Below are 16,961 nucleotides of genomic sequence, written 5' to 3' on the forward strand. Positions count from 1 at the left end.
AAATATCATTTAAAAAGTGAAATGAGGTTACTTCAATTTTAGAAATACAAATAAACATGTTATCCAAAAATTTATTCAAATGTGACTTCTGATGTTACATAAGGGAAGAAAGAAATAACAAATATCACTAAATGTACTGCAGCTCAGCTAAGAAGAGTTAAAAGCTTCCTCCACCATAGACAGTTTCTCTTTTCTTTTTTTCCTGAGTTCTTTTCCCCTCCTCTGTCCACATTTAGACTTTTGATTTATTCATCCACATACCCTAACCTGAAAATAGAGCTGTCTTATCAGAGAAGGTCAAAGGTGTTATTCTGTACACAACAAAATTGCTATCAGCATAAAAGGAGACAAACAAAGGGATGTAAAAAACATTTCCCACCACTTCAAAAAGGGGTTAGAAATGGATTTAAGGGTATTAGTGATCATACTTGTAAAGAATGAAATCAGATGCTGTATACAGGTTCTTTCTACTGTTCCCAGGGATTCAACAGCTGTCACAATCATTAAGGTTCTGTGAATCAAACAACAGCTAAAAATTAAATTGATTTCAATCAGGTTCTTACCATGTGTAAAATTATCTAAAGTTTCCTGGAAACATAGAGACCCTGCACACAAATTCAGTCTATCATGTCAAATGATTACCTAGTGGGAGAGTTTTGAGCAGAGTTTGGCATAAAGATTCAGAACAAGACTACAACTGTTACTATTTTAAAGAACGTTTTTATTACTGAAGCATATGTTGTCATGCTGGCAGTCTCATTTAGTGTTTCTAGTTCCCTGCACCTAGACCAGTAGGATTGGGAGCACAGGAATATAGCAGGCTGAACAGAGACAAGAGTAAGGAATGTGTGTGTGTGGGAAAATCAGAGACAGAAAATAGTCACAAAATTATTTCCTTGTTGTTTACCGTAAGCACGATTTACTTTAAAATATCTCGAATGAGGATTCAATAACTATACTTAAAGCTCTCTATTTCATAAGCTCTATAATACATTTATGACTTCAAGATAAAGAAAAGTTCTATGGGAGAGGAAGAGAATCTGAGGAAATAATCTAGAACACCTATTATAACAGGCAAGCACAGATTAACAGCCATTCATGCTGACTCATTTTCTAAATCAAAAGACCTGGTTTATATCATCAGTTCTCACACTAATTCTGGAACTGCTATTTGGTCATGTGGTGCATACTGGATTTCCATTTCTAAGTCTTGTTAAAAAATGGGTAAAATAATATTCTCAATATCATTAGCCTGTAAACAATTCCTGCAGCTTGTGGGCGGTAATTAGACAAGAAAATAACAAGGAAGGTTGCCTGTGGAACAAGGAATGGATGGTGTGTGCCTGGCACTACTGCACCTTGTGATTTCTACATATGACCTTGCATAAGGATACATGGAAAATGGGGAAAAGTTATGCATTACACTCACCTATCATCTCTCTTCGTTGTGATACTACAAACATTAAATTACATATTTTGGAAAACAGCGAGTTAGATTTCGGGACCTCCTCTTTAAAAAAAGTACATTACATGTGGAAATATCTTAATATACTTTCTCTTTTAAATTCCATTGTCTGGAATGACTCCATGAAGACAGCCACTGACTCTGAATGTATTATCAGCTGTTCTAAATCAGTTTATTTGTTGACTTGTGTTAGTTTAGCAACTTTGATAATCATGTATATATACTTGTTGAAAAAGCATGCAGACTAAATCCAGCTTTTTCCTCTCCATGTGTTGAGACAGCATCTTAAGACTGAAACAGTATCTTTCACCTCTGTCTTATCTCTTTCATAAATACACAGTCAAGCCAAAAAATGATGTGAACACTGGAACATACTATGGCATTCATATACTTTTTGAAAAGGAGTATTCTACTGCGTTAAAAGAACACTTCTTTCTATTCTTCTCACTTGATGCCAACTATCCACTAAGAAAACCAGTATTTTCTTCATAATTCTTTGTGTACTAGTCAATAATTTGTAAAGAAGCAGGAAAAGAAAGTGTAGTAAATTTATGAAAGCCATAGCTTTTGGGCTAAGATTTTAGAAAGTCTTTAAAGGAACAAAAGAGAATTTTTATGCCTCTCTTCTCCATCTACTCCCAAATACTGAATGAACTACAAATTCATTAGAGTTTAATAATACTCGCTCTGTTATCAACAGTGCGCAAGTAAGAAAAAATGGTAATATAATTATCGTGGATAAATTTGAAAAATATCCAGATACACTCAGAAAGATGGTGTAAAATAATTTTGAACACTAAAAAGCCAAAGCTTAAACACACAAATGAGAAAAAAGACTTTTAAAGCAGAGTTGATTTTCAGGCCAAGATCTGCTGTAAGCTATTCATAGAAACATATGCAACAACTTAGAATCCTTTCAGTGTCTGACAGCTTCTAAGTTGTGCTGCATAATACTTGGTAACAACTAGCCAACAGGAAGAAGGGCTCTGTAAAACAATTACACGAAGACATAAACAAAACCTAGCTTGAAAATGTCACCTGCAAACCAGAACAGCTGCAAACATAGCAAGTGCCAAATGCAGAATCAAGATACCGATAAATGTTAATGCACCGAATGAGGTGAACGTGCCTTGCAACCAACAAGTAAACTTGTAATGCAACGGATCAGAAGGCATTTGTATATTAGAAAAGGCATTGTTAGAAAACCAAGTTTCTACTTACTGGTGGCTGTATCCTATTGCATTGCTATCCAGGCAATAGCATAAATAGTGCTTTGCTGTTTATTAGCTGAAAACAGAACTAAAGTGGTAATTATGGCAGATTTGAGTAGAATTTGTATCTGGAAAGGTCGGGCACCTGGCTAGTGGAAGAAGCAAATGGAGAAAAAGCCATCAATATTTCTTTTTTCGCTTGAGTTGGAATCAGGAATAGCTTCATTTTTATATACCAAGTTCCAGTAAATATCAATTTGATTGATATTTTAAAACTACAATACTATAAAAACGGTATCAGTTTATTCATCATATTTTAATTAAGAGCTGGGATTCCTACTCCTCCAAATTTGAAAAACAGAATATCTACCCGTCACGTGATGGCTCAGGCCCAATGTCTTCTCTATTGTATCAAATATAGCTGGAACCAACATTGGTTTCACACCTAAAAGGGATACAGAATGATACAATGATGTTCTCAGCCTTCCTTTCTAGGATGTATGTTGACTTTCAGAATTTACTTGATATAATGACTTGCAAGTTATAAAATTACATTTAGCAATGGACTTTGTGTTTACCATTTGCAAACCATTCTGCATATACTACAAAAAAAAAAGCCCACCCACCTGAAATGCATTTCTTTCAAAATTCAGCTTTTCTAATGAAAGGCTAACATACAACCTGTATGTTGCTCATACTCTGCCAAAATGGGAGGCTATAAATTCTCTAGATGCTAATGAGTATTCTTATGGTAGGAACCAATCCCTTACCTTCCACTCCCCAATTTCATTTTACATATGAAAGTAGTATTCATTCTAATATGAATAAAAGGACAATACAACCTCAGGACTGCTTTGCCTATAAATGGGTAATAATTGATCCATGATTTCTGTATTGCTTTGTACGTTTTTCACAACAGTAGCTTTATACATTCACCACTACAATCTATTGCATTAATAGAGCAAAATAACTTTTGGAAACCACATATTATTTATGTTAGAGTAAAAATAATTACTTCATGGAGATGATTCCACATCAGTCTTAAATACATTCCCATAGGCTATTGCCAATTTTTAAAGCTCAGACAAGTTTATTTCTTAACCATCTGAACTGCAAACTGAGACAATATCAACTGTAAACTGAAAGTATACTGACTACATGCTTGAAGAAAACCAGAAGGTTGTAAAACTGCATCAATAGATGACTATAATAATTTTTCTTCCTAACTGTATTTAAAATAGACTTGAAATGATTAAGGAATACAATTTTTCTAAAAATTGTTAGTGTAATATTCATGGCAATTAGTTAAGAACATTTTCTTCATAAGCTTCCAGTTCTGAAGTGCTCCTAAAATATATGAAATTGATCATTTAACAGTTCATGGGGAGTTTCTTCATTTTTCATTTGTGGGTCTACAAAAAGTTGTTTGTTGCTGTTGTTTTTATTTTTATTTTTTAAAAGAGAAAAGGCCTCTCATGCAACAAGTGTTAAAGGTGTTTTGTTTTTTTAAGATTAAATTTCACTAGATCAAAAGTTTCTATTGGAATTGCTAGAACTATCCGTCCCCTTCTCCCCCACCATTTTTACAAGTTTTCATCTAGGCTTGGAAGCAGAGTGTGAGCAGACAGTTAAAAAAAAAAAAAAAAAGTCATTCTCTCATCTGCCTTAGCAGGAAACTGTACCAAAAATGCATAACGTTTAGGGAGAAAGAATTCAACAACACAGAAGTCTGAACAGCTCAAATACATACACATGAAAAGTGGTATCATCTAAGCAGCTCTACTTTCAACTCTTTCCACTTGGAGTTAACCACTTTACACATAAAAACTAAAACTCCACTTCTGAATGAAAACAGATGGACAAGAAGTCTTTTCCCAAAAAGAAAATAATTTATTTGCTTAGAGACATATACAATCACATTTCATCATCTATAACATCCAAGCACAAGCACTGTTGTTAAATGACCATAATGAAAGCTGTATGTGATGCATGTTAAAAATTTCTAAAACTTCAGAAAATTGATAAACATTAAGAACAACTTTTAAATGGCTGGAACTAGTCAGAGAATCATGATAAACACAGTGAATACATTCTTCCGTGAGAGTAAATCCCAAATAAAGGGTTAGCTTAACATTCAGAGCCTTATGTCCTCAGCTTAATGATCTTTAAATTACAATTTCTAAATCTGATATTTAAGAATAAATGATACAAAAACCTAATAACCAAGTTACGTCTTTATGATTTAAGTAGTGGTTCCTCATGATTACTACTTATTATCATGGGATGCACAGCACTTTTGACAAGAGCAATTAAACTTTACAGCAACCTGACCTAATTCCTGTAAGATCTCATTTCAGAGGGTTTGCTATTAATGCCCAAAATGTCTACCATTGCCCCCAAATTAATTTGCTAGTGTTTAAAGACATCAGCTTCCTTACCAGAACTTACCACCACTGAAGAAGTGGAGGACCACCAGACTGCTCTTTAATTTACTTTTCACATGCAATCTCCTCAACATATATGGGTATATTACTATATGTCAGTCTATACAAAATTCATTCATGTGACCTTGGAGTCCACAGTTATGATTTGCTCTTTCTAGTTGTTTTTTTTTTTAGTTGTTTTTTGGAAGCTGTACTAATGTTACAAATCTATCTCTATAGCTGCTTCAAGGCATCTTTCTAACTGTGTCAGAGGGACTGACATGATACTCCACCCTTCTAAAAATAACCTAAAAGAGTCAAAAATCTTGAGTATCCCTCAGTTATCCTGAGTTCTACTTGGCACTGCAGGAACAACCGAAGATCCCATATCACCAACCCTAAAAGTGGAAAATTCAAGACAGGCCCTCTATAATCATGAAAATTTTAGTAGAATCTCTTGACTCTTTATGTATCACATAACAATGTATGTGGTAATTACACTATTACCAATGTAATTACTGTTGTGCTAATTAAATTTTCAGTCCACTGCATTAGAATATGATCTCGCCTCTGTAACATCTTTTACTAGATTTTTTTTTTTTTTATGGTGCAATGATCTGAGCCCTTACCTTCCAGCTCTGCTGTCCAGCCCCACCTGTCTACCACAGACGTGTACACCTCAATCTTCCCACCCAACCTCTCTGTTGTCCTCTACACATCTCTGTCCCTCTTGGAAGTCCAGAGTTCTCCAAGAGTCTTTGTAGGCCCACAGGGATTTTGGGGAAGTGGAAAGGAGGGAATTAGTCATTCCTCTCTTTTCTAGGATTGGAGAGGGCATGGCCAGCCTCTTCAGGCCTTTTTCTTCTTTCCCCATGCATGTGCAACAAAGGTGAAAAGAATATTCCTGTAGAAAGTTGGCAGAACCATTCAAAGGAACGAAGCTCTCTTTGGTTTCTCCACTATTTAAAAATTCTCTTGGTACAGTTAAAGTACAGACCACCAAAAACTAAGAGGAGGCAGAGAGACCTGCTTTTTCCTTGCAGCAATCACAGCTGGCTGCTCATTCCAACAATCTGGGAAAAGGTAAAAATGAAAGGAGGCAGAAGTGTTTCTCCTGAGTAATGCCAAAGATCACGTGATGGCTAAAGCTTCTCATGAAAGCCAATTCCAGTTAAAGCCAGAACTAGGTTACCAATGAAAAAAATTGAGAAAGTAGAAATATCACAAATGACATTGCTCCAGACTTGTTATCTTTAGAGAAAATAAAGCTACCATCATGTTTGGTACAAGGACATCATCAGCTTGTTTCATTAAAAACAAACCATACACTACTGCATCACGTGTAAGATGTCTTTTACTACAATGAAAAATTTAAATAATTTTTTCCCTCACAAGATTATGTGCTTCAAGTCAGGTTGTTACATTCTCATTTATAAAGCTAGGGCATAATTTATTGCAAAGCTGAACTAGATTGAGTCAATGCTGTCCCAAGGCACAGCTCCTTAAAACGGTTACATTCAAATACAGGCATGCTTTTACCGCAGCCAGGACCACAGCTGTAACTGACAACATGGTTCTACATAGCATGGATAGAGGTTATTGAGCAGCGTCTTCAATACTTTCCACAGTTCCTCTGTAATTTTCCCCACTATTTATTAATATTTTAAACCAGCTCAGTTGGTTTACAACCCTGGATATATCCCTAGAAGCAATGGACCTGTACAAAAGTAAGACCAGTACCAACTGAGGCAGTAAATTGTTATTTTCAATGGAAACACTCCTTTAAGCAAAGCTAGCTGGAAAAGGAAAAAAAAACTCAAAAAGCAAAAAACAAAACCCCACAACCCTGTGATGGCGCCATTTTAAAAGCCTGTCTATGAATAAAAGAAAATTTACTAGCATGCTAACGTTGTCTTTACTAAAATTAAGTTTGCTCAAGTACTTTTCTAAAGATCTAGAAGTGAAAACATTCTGCAAAGAAGGCAAAACCTAAATTACTCAGTTAACAACAGTTTTTTTAATTCACCAGCATTTAACAAGTGTGCCAATTCTTACCATAAAAATTATTTGATTGGTAAGGTGTTTAAATCTGTTCAGTGAGCACTACAGCCAGTTATATACAGCGTGGGGGCAGAATCAAATATACTAGTCTTTGGCAGGAAGGAAGGCCTTATCTCAAGATGTTCTTCCACCAGCTTCAAAGAAATTAAAATCTAGACTTTACCTAGGTAAATACTGTTGTGAGAATTACTTACCTGAATGAAAAAAGCACAACAGGTTTCCCCCAAGAAAGCCTCCCAAACACACAAAACTAAGAAACTCACCAGAAGGCCTATTCTCAGAGAGAAATATGCAGCTGTAGTAGGAACAAACTTATCCAAAAGTAAAATTGGAGTAGACCCACAAAAAGCAGAATAAGGTGTCACAATCATGCTCTAAGATCTTGCGAAGTTAGAATAAGGTAGATACCTTACAAAAATATTTTGAGGTCTCCCTACCAACTATGAGACCATTATTCTAAAAAGACTTGGCCTTTCTGCTAGGAAACTATTTACACAAAGCAATCCTTGTGAACTACTGTGTTATTCAGAAGAATTTAAATCCATTTGTTTAACAACAGCATTCATACTATGAACTTTAAACCAACCAGCAGAATTACCCTCTCTTTGGGGGCCCACAGGTCCCACAGGGAACACTGTGCTCTAACATTCACTTTAAGGGTTTTCTGCAGATAATAAGTCTTACACTAGCAGCTGATAGAGATATCTAAAGATCCACTACTGATTTAATCAAGTGAGAGCTATTGTCGAAAACAGAATGGCATTTGTGTCTCTGCTGATAATCAGCACACAGAAAATTAAAACCCTGCTCTAGCCCAGAATTTATCTCTGCAAATGCCTTACCCATTTGTCTTTTCTCTACCAAATATCTGGACTGTTCCAAGCAGAATCAATTCCACTACTTATTTAATGAAAGGCTGCAAAACCACAAGTTCTGTAAAGATTTCCTGAAGTGAACTGCAAAGACATCTTCAAAATCTGATTATCTGCATTCACCTGTCATGGGAGCACAAAACAAAAGGAAGGGTGTAGATATTTTTCAGTACCTCCCCAAGGTAGAAGAGTTCCTAAGTTAATGGATAATTCATTTGCATATATATGAGGCTACTTTTATGAAAGATCAGAATTGTTAACGCACACCATTAATGGTCGAATTTTTTACACCTCTGCCTTATGTTCCTTCATGGCCATCAACATTCTGTTGATGTTCAGAGATGAAATATTGTAGCCAATAATATTCCTCCTTAGCCCAGTTTTGGTAGACACCATTGCCCCAAATTCAGGATCTCCTATAACAATATCAGTGTTTGCTCAGATTTCCCTCTACTGAAACTTGATTAAAAAAATTGTTTAGGAAGAGAAGTGAATGTCCTTTCTTCCGAGGGACAATATTAAGAAGGATGCTGAAGAAAGACCCTGAGAATATGGTGGAATAGATAACAGCAACTGAAGTTAAAAACAAAACAAAACAAATCATCAGAAAAACATAAGAACAGTCTGAACACAGCAAAACAGGAACACTTTCCTTGTAAAGCATTAATTTGCAACTTAGATGTCTCAGTCAGGAGTTTCCTCTGCTCATCTGATTCTTCAAGCCTAGAAACGCTACAATGCTGTAACTGAAAGTGGATAGCTGATTCTGTCATGGCCTTTGTGCTCCCTGAAATGGGAATGAAATAGGGAAGTTTCTGAAAAAATCTTACACAACCGAAAACTGTCCCCATATTTGGATCACCTGAAGCCACTGGAGACACATTCCATGTTGTCTTTTCACTTTCAAAGAACCTGGATTCAAACTTCCAGAACATGTAGGTTAGCATTTTGGCAGGTAGCACTTAGAAAGCAGTTCTTTCTATTAACATGTTTTTTTGTTCTTTCTGTTGTCTGCACTGAAACACTTTCTCATTTTATTTCACATAACATTTCAACCTGCTTGTATTCTTTTTTACAGTGACTGAATAGCCTCAGCTTGTCATAACTTCCTAGAATATCATTTAAATAACCAAGAACTGACTGTAGTGTTTGATCTTAAACATCACAGCCTTTTTTCTATATTAAATAAATTAGAGCTGCCCAATTCTCTCCTTCTCTTTTCCCTTCCATAAAAAAAATATTAGACTGTGTAGTTTTAAAGTAGATTTTTTAGAGGACACTTACAGTACTGTCCCTTTGCGTTAGCACTATCTGACAGAGCATACAGGATACTTAGTGTGTTAAATGAAAGCTTCCTTGTTTATTTTTGTTGGCCTGAGGCGACTTGAGCTTTCTTACTCAGTGAAAGGAAGGGAGGGCACAGAGGGGCAGAAATGATGTCTGTTTGGATTTAGCTGTCTGTGAAGAACCTGCATATTCACTTTTTTTTAGGGAAAAATTTATCCTGTTGCAAATGCAGAGCCCATGACCACTAGGAGGAATAGTCACCCTTATCTTTTTTCAGACAACAAATTAAGTTTGGATTGCTAAGCATCAAGCAACTTTCCGGCCTTATAAACAATCAGTCCTAATTGAAAAAAGAAAATATGCCAGTACTAATTATGGTTCCCCACGAGCACTCACCCCTCCCCACAAGAAAGTATTCACACAAATTTTTTCAGCTCTATTATGATACACATCTAAGTATCAGAGTTCCAAAGAACTACTTCAGTAATATAAACCTTTATATGACCTTCCAACTTCATTACATACTCATCTGTAGAACAATCTAGTATTTTTGGTCAAGACAGCCTATCTTAGAAATTAAAATGTGGCAGATGTGGGGTAAAAATTTCATATCAGGTGTTTCCAGAGAATTCTATTTTCATTGATCTAGAAAGAACTCCTCCATTGAAGTGGCTGCCAGTAGACCAAAACACTATGATGGGTATTCTCATGTTTCCGTGTTTTGGAGAAGAGACTATCCACTGCATTTCAACTCATTGCATCTGTGAGGTGGCCTCCAAAATATCTAAAGGTAAATAACTGCCCAAAGACAGGTTTTCCAGAGCTGTAACCACACAGATTAGCATGCTCAAAAATAATCTGTAAAAGACACATCAATCTGTAAAAGCTACATATCATCTTTACTCTAAGAGTAAGGTTTTTTATATCCAAAAGGAGGGAGGTAAGACTGGAGGGACCGCATTCACTCATGTCAGATCAGAATAGTCTTGGAAAACAGCTAAGGCTGCTTAAGTTCCCAACTTTTCAGCCAAGCCCCAGGAAGAAAACTCTTTGATAAAATGTGCTTGGACCAAAATTACTATTAAGAAAGAAAATATTTCTTAAGTCATTTCTTTGTACCTCCATTTACTAGTAGTAAAATGGGGATAATAATACTTCTGTACATCCCAAATGAGTTTTGATGCTAAACTAAACATAATGATGTGGTAAAGACAATGTACACATATAAAGAAATAAAATCTTTATTCTTTTAAGTACCTAAAATAATGGAGAAGACTGATGACCCATTGGTAGACTTGTTTTAAAACTAGGAATTAACTCAGTTCTCACTGTTGAAGGCTATTTCAGGCAGCAGCAGTTAGACAGCTTAAGCCCAACTATGTAAAGTTTTTCTTTTCACTTTAAGACACTAAGTGGATCTTCAGCACAAAGATGCTGTGTCGCATTTTGCTCATTCAATAAAATCCACTGAGAATGTACAAAAAGTTTTAGAGTGGCAGCTTTGGAAGACATTTATTTACTCTAGAAAGGATAAATGAAAAACATTTCTCTGAAAGTCACAGCTACAGGAGAATGGTTCAGATTTAGGGTAATACAAATATTTTCTGGCAGACAACTCTCTAACATTTTTAGTATTTAATTAAAAATATTCTGAGGTAAAAAAAAGCAAGGTGGCTGGTCTTTCATCCCATAGTTGAGAGAACAGTTTACTGCTGTACTTCAAGTGAAATTTAAAATCTGAATGAAGCACCTGCATACTGAAGGACAGAAGCCAATCTTCCTTGAGTAGGGTGATATGCAGAACTGGACTAAAATATTTTGCTTGTTCAACTTCCATTGCTCAAGAAAGGTCCCCAAGATAGTAATGAAGATTTTGTCCTGTTCCCGTTTCCACACTGTCAGTCTATAGTGACAGCATTCTAAGATAATCTTTTTTCTAGACTTCTTAGGCCAACTATTCAGCTAGCTACAAAAGTGACTGCCACTCTGTTCACTGCAGCCTAATGTTCTTGCACTTATGAACATAAGTATTAGGCTCCTGTAAATCACATGCAGCTTGAGAGAATTAAAGCTCTATTTTTTTTTGTCTAAAATTAACCTGCACTGCTTTTGGCTCCTCTCTCCATTTTTCTCTTTCCATTCTGAAAGTCTCTGTCTCATGTAATCAAATTCACCATCAAGATGGAAGTATCAAGCACCATCTAGAAAACTGCACACACTCAACAGCTTGCCCACTAACCCTTCGGCAACAAATTCAAATTCTGTCCTGTAGGTTTTGACATGCAGCTTCAACTTATAAAATAACGCATCACCAACATAGTTCACTATTTCCACTGTGACTTCTCTGCTCCATCTGAAATGTCCACCAAACTTGACTTTAGAGAGGGCAAAATTAGACATGCAAAGCATGTGTTCAAGGACTTTTGGAACTTTCACACACATTCAACTCATTCATCTTTAACAAAAGACTATCTGGGGGACTCTTTGCCAAGCCCATGTTGCTCCTTTTTCCTGCTTTGTAATTCCTAAGATATTAATCACAAGGCGAAATTGTCCACAGCATAAATGGAGTTTGGTGAAGAAAGAGGAACCAAGCTGTACTGGAGACAACAGACACTGATGTTCAGTTACTTCACACCCAGCTAACAGCCCTCAAAATCCTAAAAGAAGGAGCACTATAAATGGATTTCTGCCCGGAAACAGGCATTCTAGATGCAGAACATCAGAACAAGTAATAACATTCTGGACATGTACAACTGAATTGTAGAACAGAGTGATTAGGCCTATTTGCATCAGACTGGTATCTATACAATGAGATACCAGCTTAGATGGTATAATTCCCTTTGAAAAAATTATCAATAAAACCTCAAGATTCAAAATCCAAACACTTCACTAGAAAAGACTGTTTCTGGTAAGATAGTAAAGCAGAAAACAAATATTCAAGGGAGGGTATAAATTTTTCTGTTAGTATAGAATAGTGGGGAAAGAACACTTATCAGACAAGAAATTTGTGTAAATTCTAGTATGTCTTTTGCACAGGAATATGCAAGACAAAACATGGACTAATTCAGTGAAAAGAATCTTAATTTTTATTTGAAGTTACAGAGATACTGCTGCAGGAAATAACACACTGCTAATATGTACTTTTTAGAAAATCTGTTACTTTTGTTTCCCATTTTTAAAGATTAGATAGGCCAAAGTTTTTAGGAACTTCAACAGCTGAGGAAATGATGGCTTTAAATTTGTCACAGGTTTTAGTATTTATTTTCAGGATTGATATCTAAGAATAGTTATTAATTTGTAAGATAATGACTAGAGAAAAATCTACTTCTAATAAGTACTAATAAATGTGCTAGTAAGTACCATTTTTTAACCTCAGTAAATACTTTCTATGCAGAAAAAAGCTTGCAGAAGGAAAAGTTAAAAATGTAAGGAAAATAATTTACTATCTGCTACTAGAGAAATACAAATTGTTTCTTGAGAAAATTTGGTCTAGGATTATAAACTGAGAATTTAACGCAAAGACCTTTTATATGCTCCACAGATTACAGTGAATATGTGTTAGAATAAATATTAAAAATTACTATAATGGTACTGATAGCTATTTTTAAACTAGGACACAAATCTATAGTTACATATTAAAGATTGACTGTACTGTCAGAGAGATTAAGCTACAGTCTCCTATACATAACTATTTTCTTTTTAAGTATCTCTTGTACTATAGATATTTGAGACAGAACACATGACAATTATGGTGTTCTAAAGCATACTGTTCCCTCTACCCCAATAAATTAAGCTAGAATCAAAAGATTCCATTAAAATTTAAGAGATATCACTAAACCATTTGAACAGATCTGCCTTCAGGGAAAGCTTATTTAAAAGGTTTGGCAACTTTTTTTTTTTTTTTTTTTTTTTTTTTTTTTATATTAAAGCCATGTGAAACTTGCAATACAGAACTTTGGATTTATGTGGTGTTTATCTGCCTGAGGTCACACAACAAAAGTTACATCTCACATACCTTGGCAAAAAAGACCGTGAGGTGCGTTTCACTGCCAAGTATCCAAATAGGGAATTTTGGAGATTTCAAGTAGGAGCCAACCTAAAAAAGATTCAGTAAAATCAGAAACACAAAGCAAACCCAAAATCTCAATTAGAGACTAAGTTAATGATAGTCCAGTTAATGAAGTCCCAACTGCTCTCAAAAATTAATACAAAATATTAATCAAAATTACAAAGCAATGTAAAACAACTAGATTCTAATTTTGATCTCTGACTTCTGATTGACTTGGAAAACAACCACTGAAATAAGACTTATATCACTGAAATAGGACTTTAATGAAAAAGTGGTAACAACATTATTCCATATTACAACCTTGGGACACAATGCTTCAAACAATGCACATGAATAACTACTCTTGTGCTTAATAATCATACAGTCAGATCCTAAATGAGGTAGGAGTCCACTTGATTTATGAGCTGGGTTTGGATATATCAATTCAGAACTGACATTTACCTCATAAGTGAAGGGATAGCTACAGTCAATATACCAACATTCTGTGAACTACAACCTCTTTAACCATAATCTAAGTTAAAGGAATTCAATATAGTTTGAAAAAGAAGCAAAGAAAACCAAAAACCTTTGGAAAGTAACAGTATTAATCCTCAGTTTCAAAAGTGTTATTTGTAAGGCACAAAATTTCTTAAATAGAATCCTTAAATCAAGAAATTCTGTATCACAACCAGAAGAAGGGATACAGATTAGGTTGTACTTCTGTAAAGTTCAGATATGCACAGATAGATACATAAAGTAACTGCCAGCTCTTGGACACATTATGTTCTGGACACATTTAGTTAATAGCAATTCTACCTTGTCTACATATGACTATTTATTTTAAATGGAAGACAGTCATAGCATAAAAAGAGAAAAATGGTACCAAAACATTCACAACAGCAAGTCACTTTGGGACTTGATATTGTGAACAGGGGACAGTTTTATAGCTATCTACTTAACTTGCATTAATCTTTATTTTTGTAAAAACAAGCTTCTAATTGGTTGTATAAAAATTGGTGCAATGAAGTTTTAATTTAAATAGCAAACAACATTTATTCAAAAAGTTGCATTTAACAATTTTATTACTTTTTTATATAATATTCTCAGTTTTAATTTGAAGTTGAAAGTACTTCAAAAGTTCTTTAAGATCTTTGATTGTTCAAGGTGAAGCTTTTAGTAATGCTGTCAGCAAAGAAACCTGCAACGCCCTAATGAAAAAATTTTTAAATTACCCCAAAAAAGCTTACCTTACAGTATCTGAGAGATTCCATCAATGTCAAAAAGCCTACTGTTGCCTGTTTATGTATACCAAGAAGTTCTGTTCAAAAACAAAACCCAAGATTTATTTTAGAAAAAACCTGCAAAGTCTCATTTAAGTCATTTTCGCTTGTTTCCAAAATTAGTCAAGTAATAACAATTTTAGAAAATCATGCAGTTTTATCAACAATGAATGGTAAATCATTAAGGTATGGTCAAAAAAACTGCAAAGCTTTAATGCTTTTCCTCTTTATAAAATAAAAAGAGCCAAATGGATGGTTTTAACAGAAGTTTGCTGTTGATAGTCTGTTTCCAAAAGTTGTTGGATTTATTAACAGATATACTTGTAATTTGCACCAAAACTATTCTTAGGAACAGAACAACTATCCTGAAGGAATATTTTGTTTGGGAGAGGTGGGGGAAAGAGTTCCATGGCTAGATTTATCTTCATCATGTCATATTATGAATACAAAATGATATCTTTTTAAATAATAGTTTTGTTAGTAGGAAGGAAAGTTCACTGAATCCGATTTCCTATACTGACTTCTATTTAACCTATTATACCACTCTCAAGCACACACAGCTGTCAGGAATAGCTGAACTGTTTATGTACTTCTGACTGAAAGAGTACTTACAGGGCCTCATTTGAGGCTCCTGAATAAAGAATGAGAGAAATGAGATTTATTCAGAAATGAGATTTATATGTACAATGAAGGGAAAGGAATGGCAGAAGCACGCAACAGTACGTTAAGGGACCACAATTTCAGCTAACTTGTCAAATGAATTTTGGGGAGGAAAAGAAAAAGATAAGAAAATGAATGTAAAAAATCAGGCTGCTAGACAAAGGCTTCAAATTTTTGGAGTTGATGGCCATGACAAAACAGCAAAGAGGTCAGATACATGTAATATTTATTATTCAGAAAAAATATATATATTTTGCTTCCCCTGACAGATAACGAGATGATAACTAGGACAGATAACTAAGAGTTGAGATCCTGGCTACAACAGTAGCCATGGAGAATGAATGTCCTAAACAGACAGCAGACTGCTAAATAGATCGTGTATCTGAAAGGAATTAGGTTAACTTTAGCCTGTGGACACTGGTCTACCAATGCCTCCTTCAGAATCAATCAACAGAGAAGTGGAGAGAGAAAAAAGAAAAAAAAAAAATTACTCTTGGGTAACTTCAGAGGAAGCAAAGGGAGCCTAAACTAAAGCTAGTCCTTGTACATATCCCCTCCGTGTCCAAGGAAACAACCCCACTGGAAGAGATCTAATAACACCAAAGGTCATTTAAAGAGAAATGAATAGCTCTGCCTCTTGCCAGAAAGCTAGTTTCTCCTTTTTTAAAAGGACTTTTGCAAGTGTATCCCATCTCCAAAAAGAGAGGAAATCAGAGCCTTAAAGTGCAGGCCCCAAATAATGATGAAGGTTTTAAAGTTTAATGACATTGTACCAACTGCATCAGGATACTGCCACCTAGTGACAATCTGAAACAATACAAATTCTTGGCACCACTTAAAAAAAGGCACGTTATTGCAGTATTTTTCCATGTTAAATAGCTGCACTTCACACAAGAATGAAGAGAAGCTTGTTCTAATTGGCTATGTTCAATAAAATATAACGTTTGTGATTTAAATACAAAATTGAAAATAAGTGGATAGTTCTGGCAAAAATACCCCCACAAAACATAAAAAGAAAGAAAAAACAGTGAGATTTTTCAAGATTTCTATCCTCAGAACCTCTCCAAACACCGTAACCATCTCCCCCCATACCTGGTCCTCCACTGTATTTTCTATCCCCTGCTTCTCCTCAATATTCCCAATTTCATTTATCTTCTTATACCAGTCAAGTGAGGCTGCGTATGCTGAGTAGTTATAAGCTGTATACGTGCCGACTAGTCAACTCACAGGCAAAACCTAACAGACACTGAGTTCAGCATACAGTCTTTCTCATAGGAGGCATTAATCTGGGTTTCTCTCTCTCAGGCAGCTTGCGGAAACTTCTCTGTAAAATGCTGCATACAAAATTTGATCGAAACTAGTTGTGTCCAAAGTTATTTCATGAAAGACAGAGAGCAGACAGATGAACAGCAACACGTAAGCTTCTTTTCTTCAGAAAACAAAAAACCTACAACCCCTCATACTTCCTCCCATGGATAACTGCGATAACAAAAAGAGATTAAAACAAGAACAGTTTAAATGGCACTATGCAGGTAGGAGACCAAAGAGAAGGCTAGAAAGCCTTCATAGTTTCAACCAGAAAGCCTAGATAGTTTCAACTTGTTAATACAAGCAGTGGCTAACAGGAACTGTAATTAATAACCTTTGGTCT

The 16,961-nt window shown here is 35.2% G+C and overlaps 1 protein-coding gene across 4 annotated transcripts in view; it reads right to left on the minus strand.

Annotated features, from left to right (window-relative positions):
- The window catches only part of MINDY3 (MINDY lysine 48 deubiquitinase 3), a 67,118-nt gene that overhangs the window by 27,430 nt on the left and 22,727 nt on the right, over positions 1 to 16,961 (minus strand). For all 4 annotated transcript variants that reach the window (XM_067291756.1, XM_067291755.1, XM_067291757.1 and 1 more), the window contains 2 exons: positions 14,618 to 14,688; positions 13,338 to 13,418 (listed from right to left, as the gene is read on the minus strand). In XM_067291756.1, the coding sequence (XP_067147857.1) occupies positions 13,338 to 13,418; positions 14,618 to 14,688 (152 nt within the window). The remainder of the gene's footprint in view (positions 1 to 13,337; positions 13,419 to 14,617; positions 14,689 to 16,961) is intronic.

This window comes from Apteryx mantelli, chromosome 2 (assembly GCF_036417845.1).
Source record: "Apteryx mantelli isolate bAptMan1 chromosome 2, bAptMan1.hap1, whole genome shotgun sequence".
Classification (NCBI taxonomy): Eukaryota; Metazoa; Chordata; class Aves; order Apterygiformes; family Apterygidae; genus Apteryx; species Apteryx mantelli.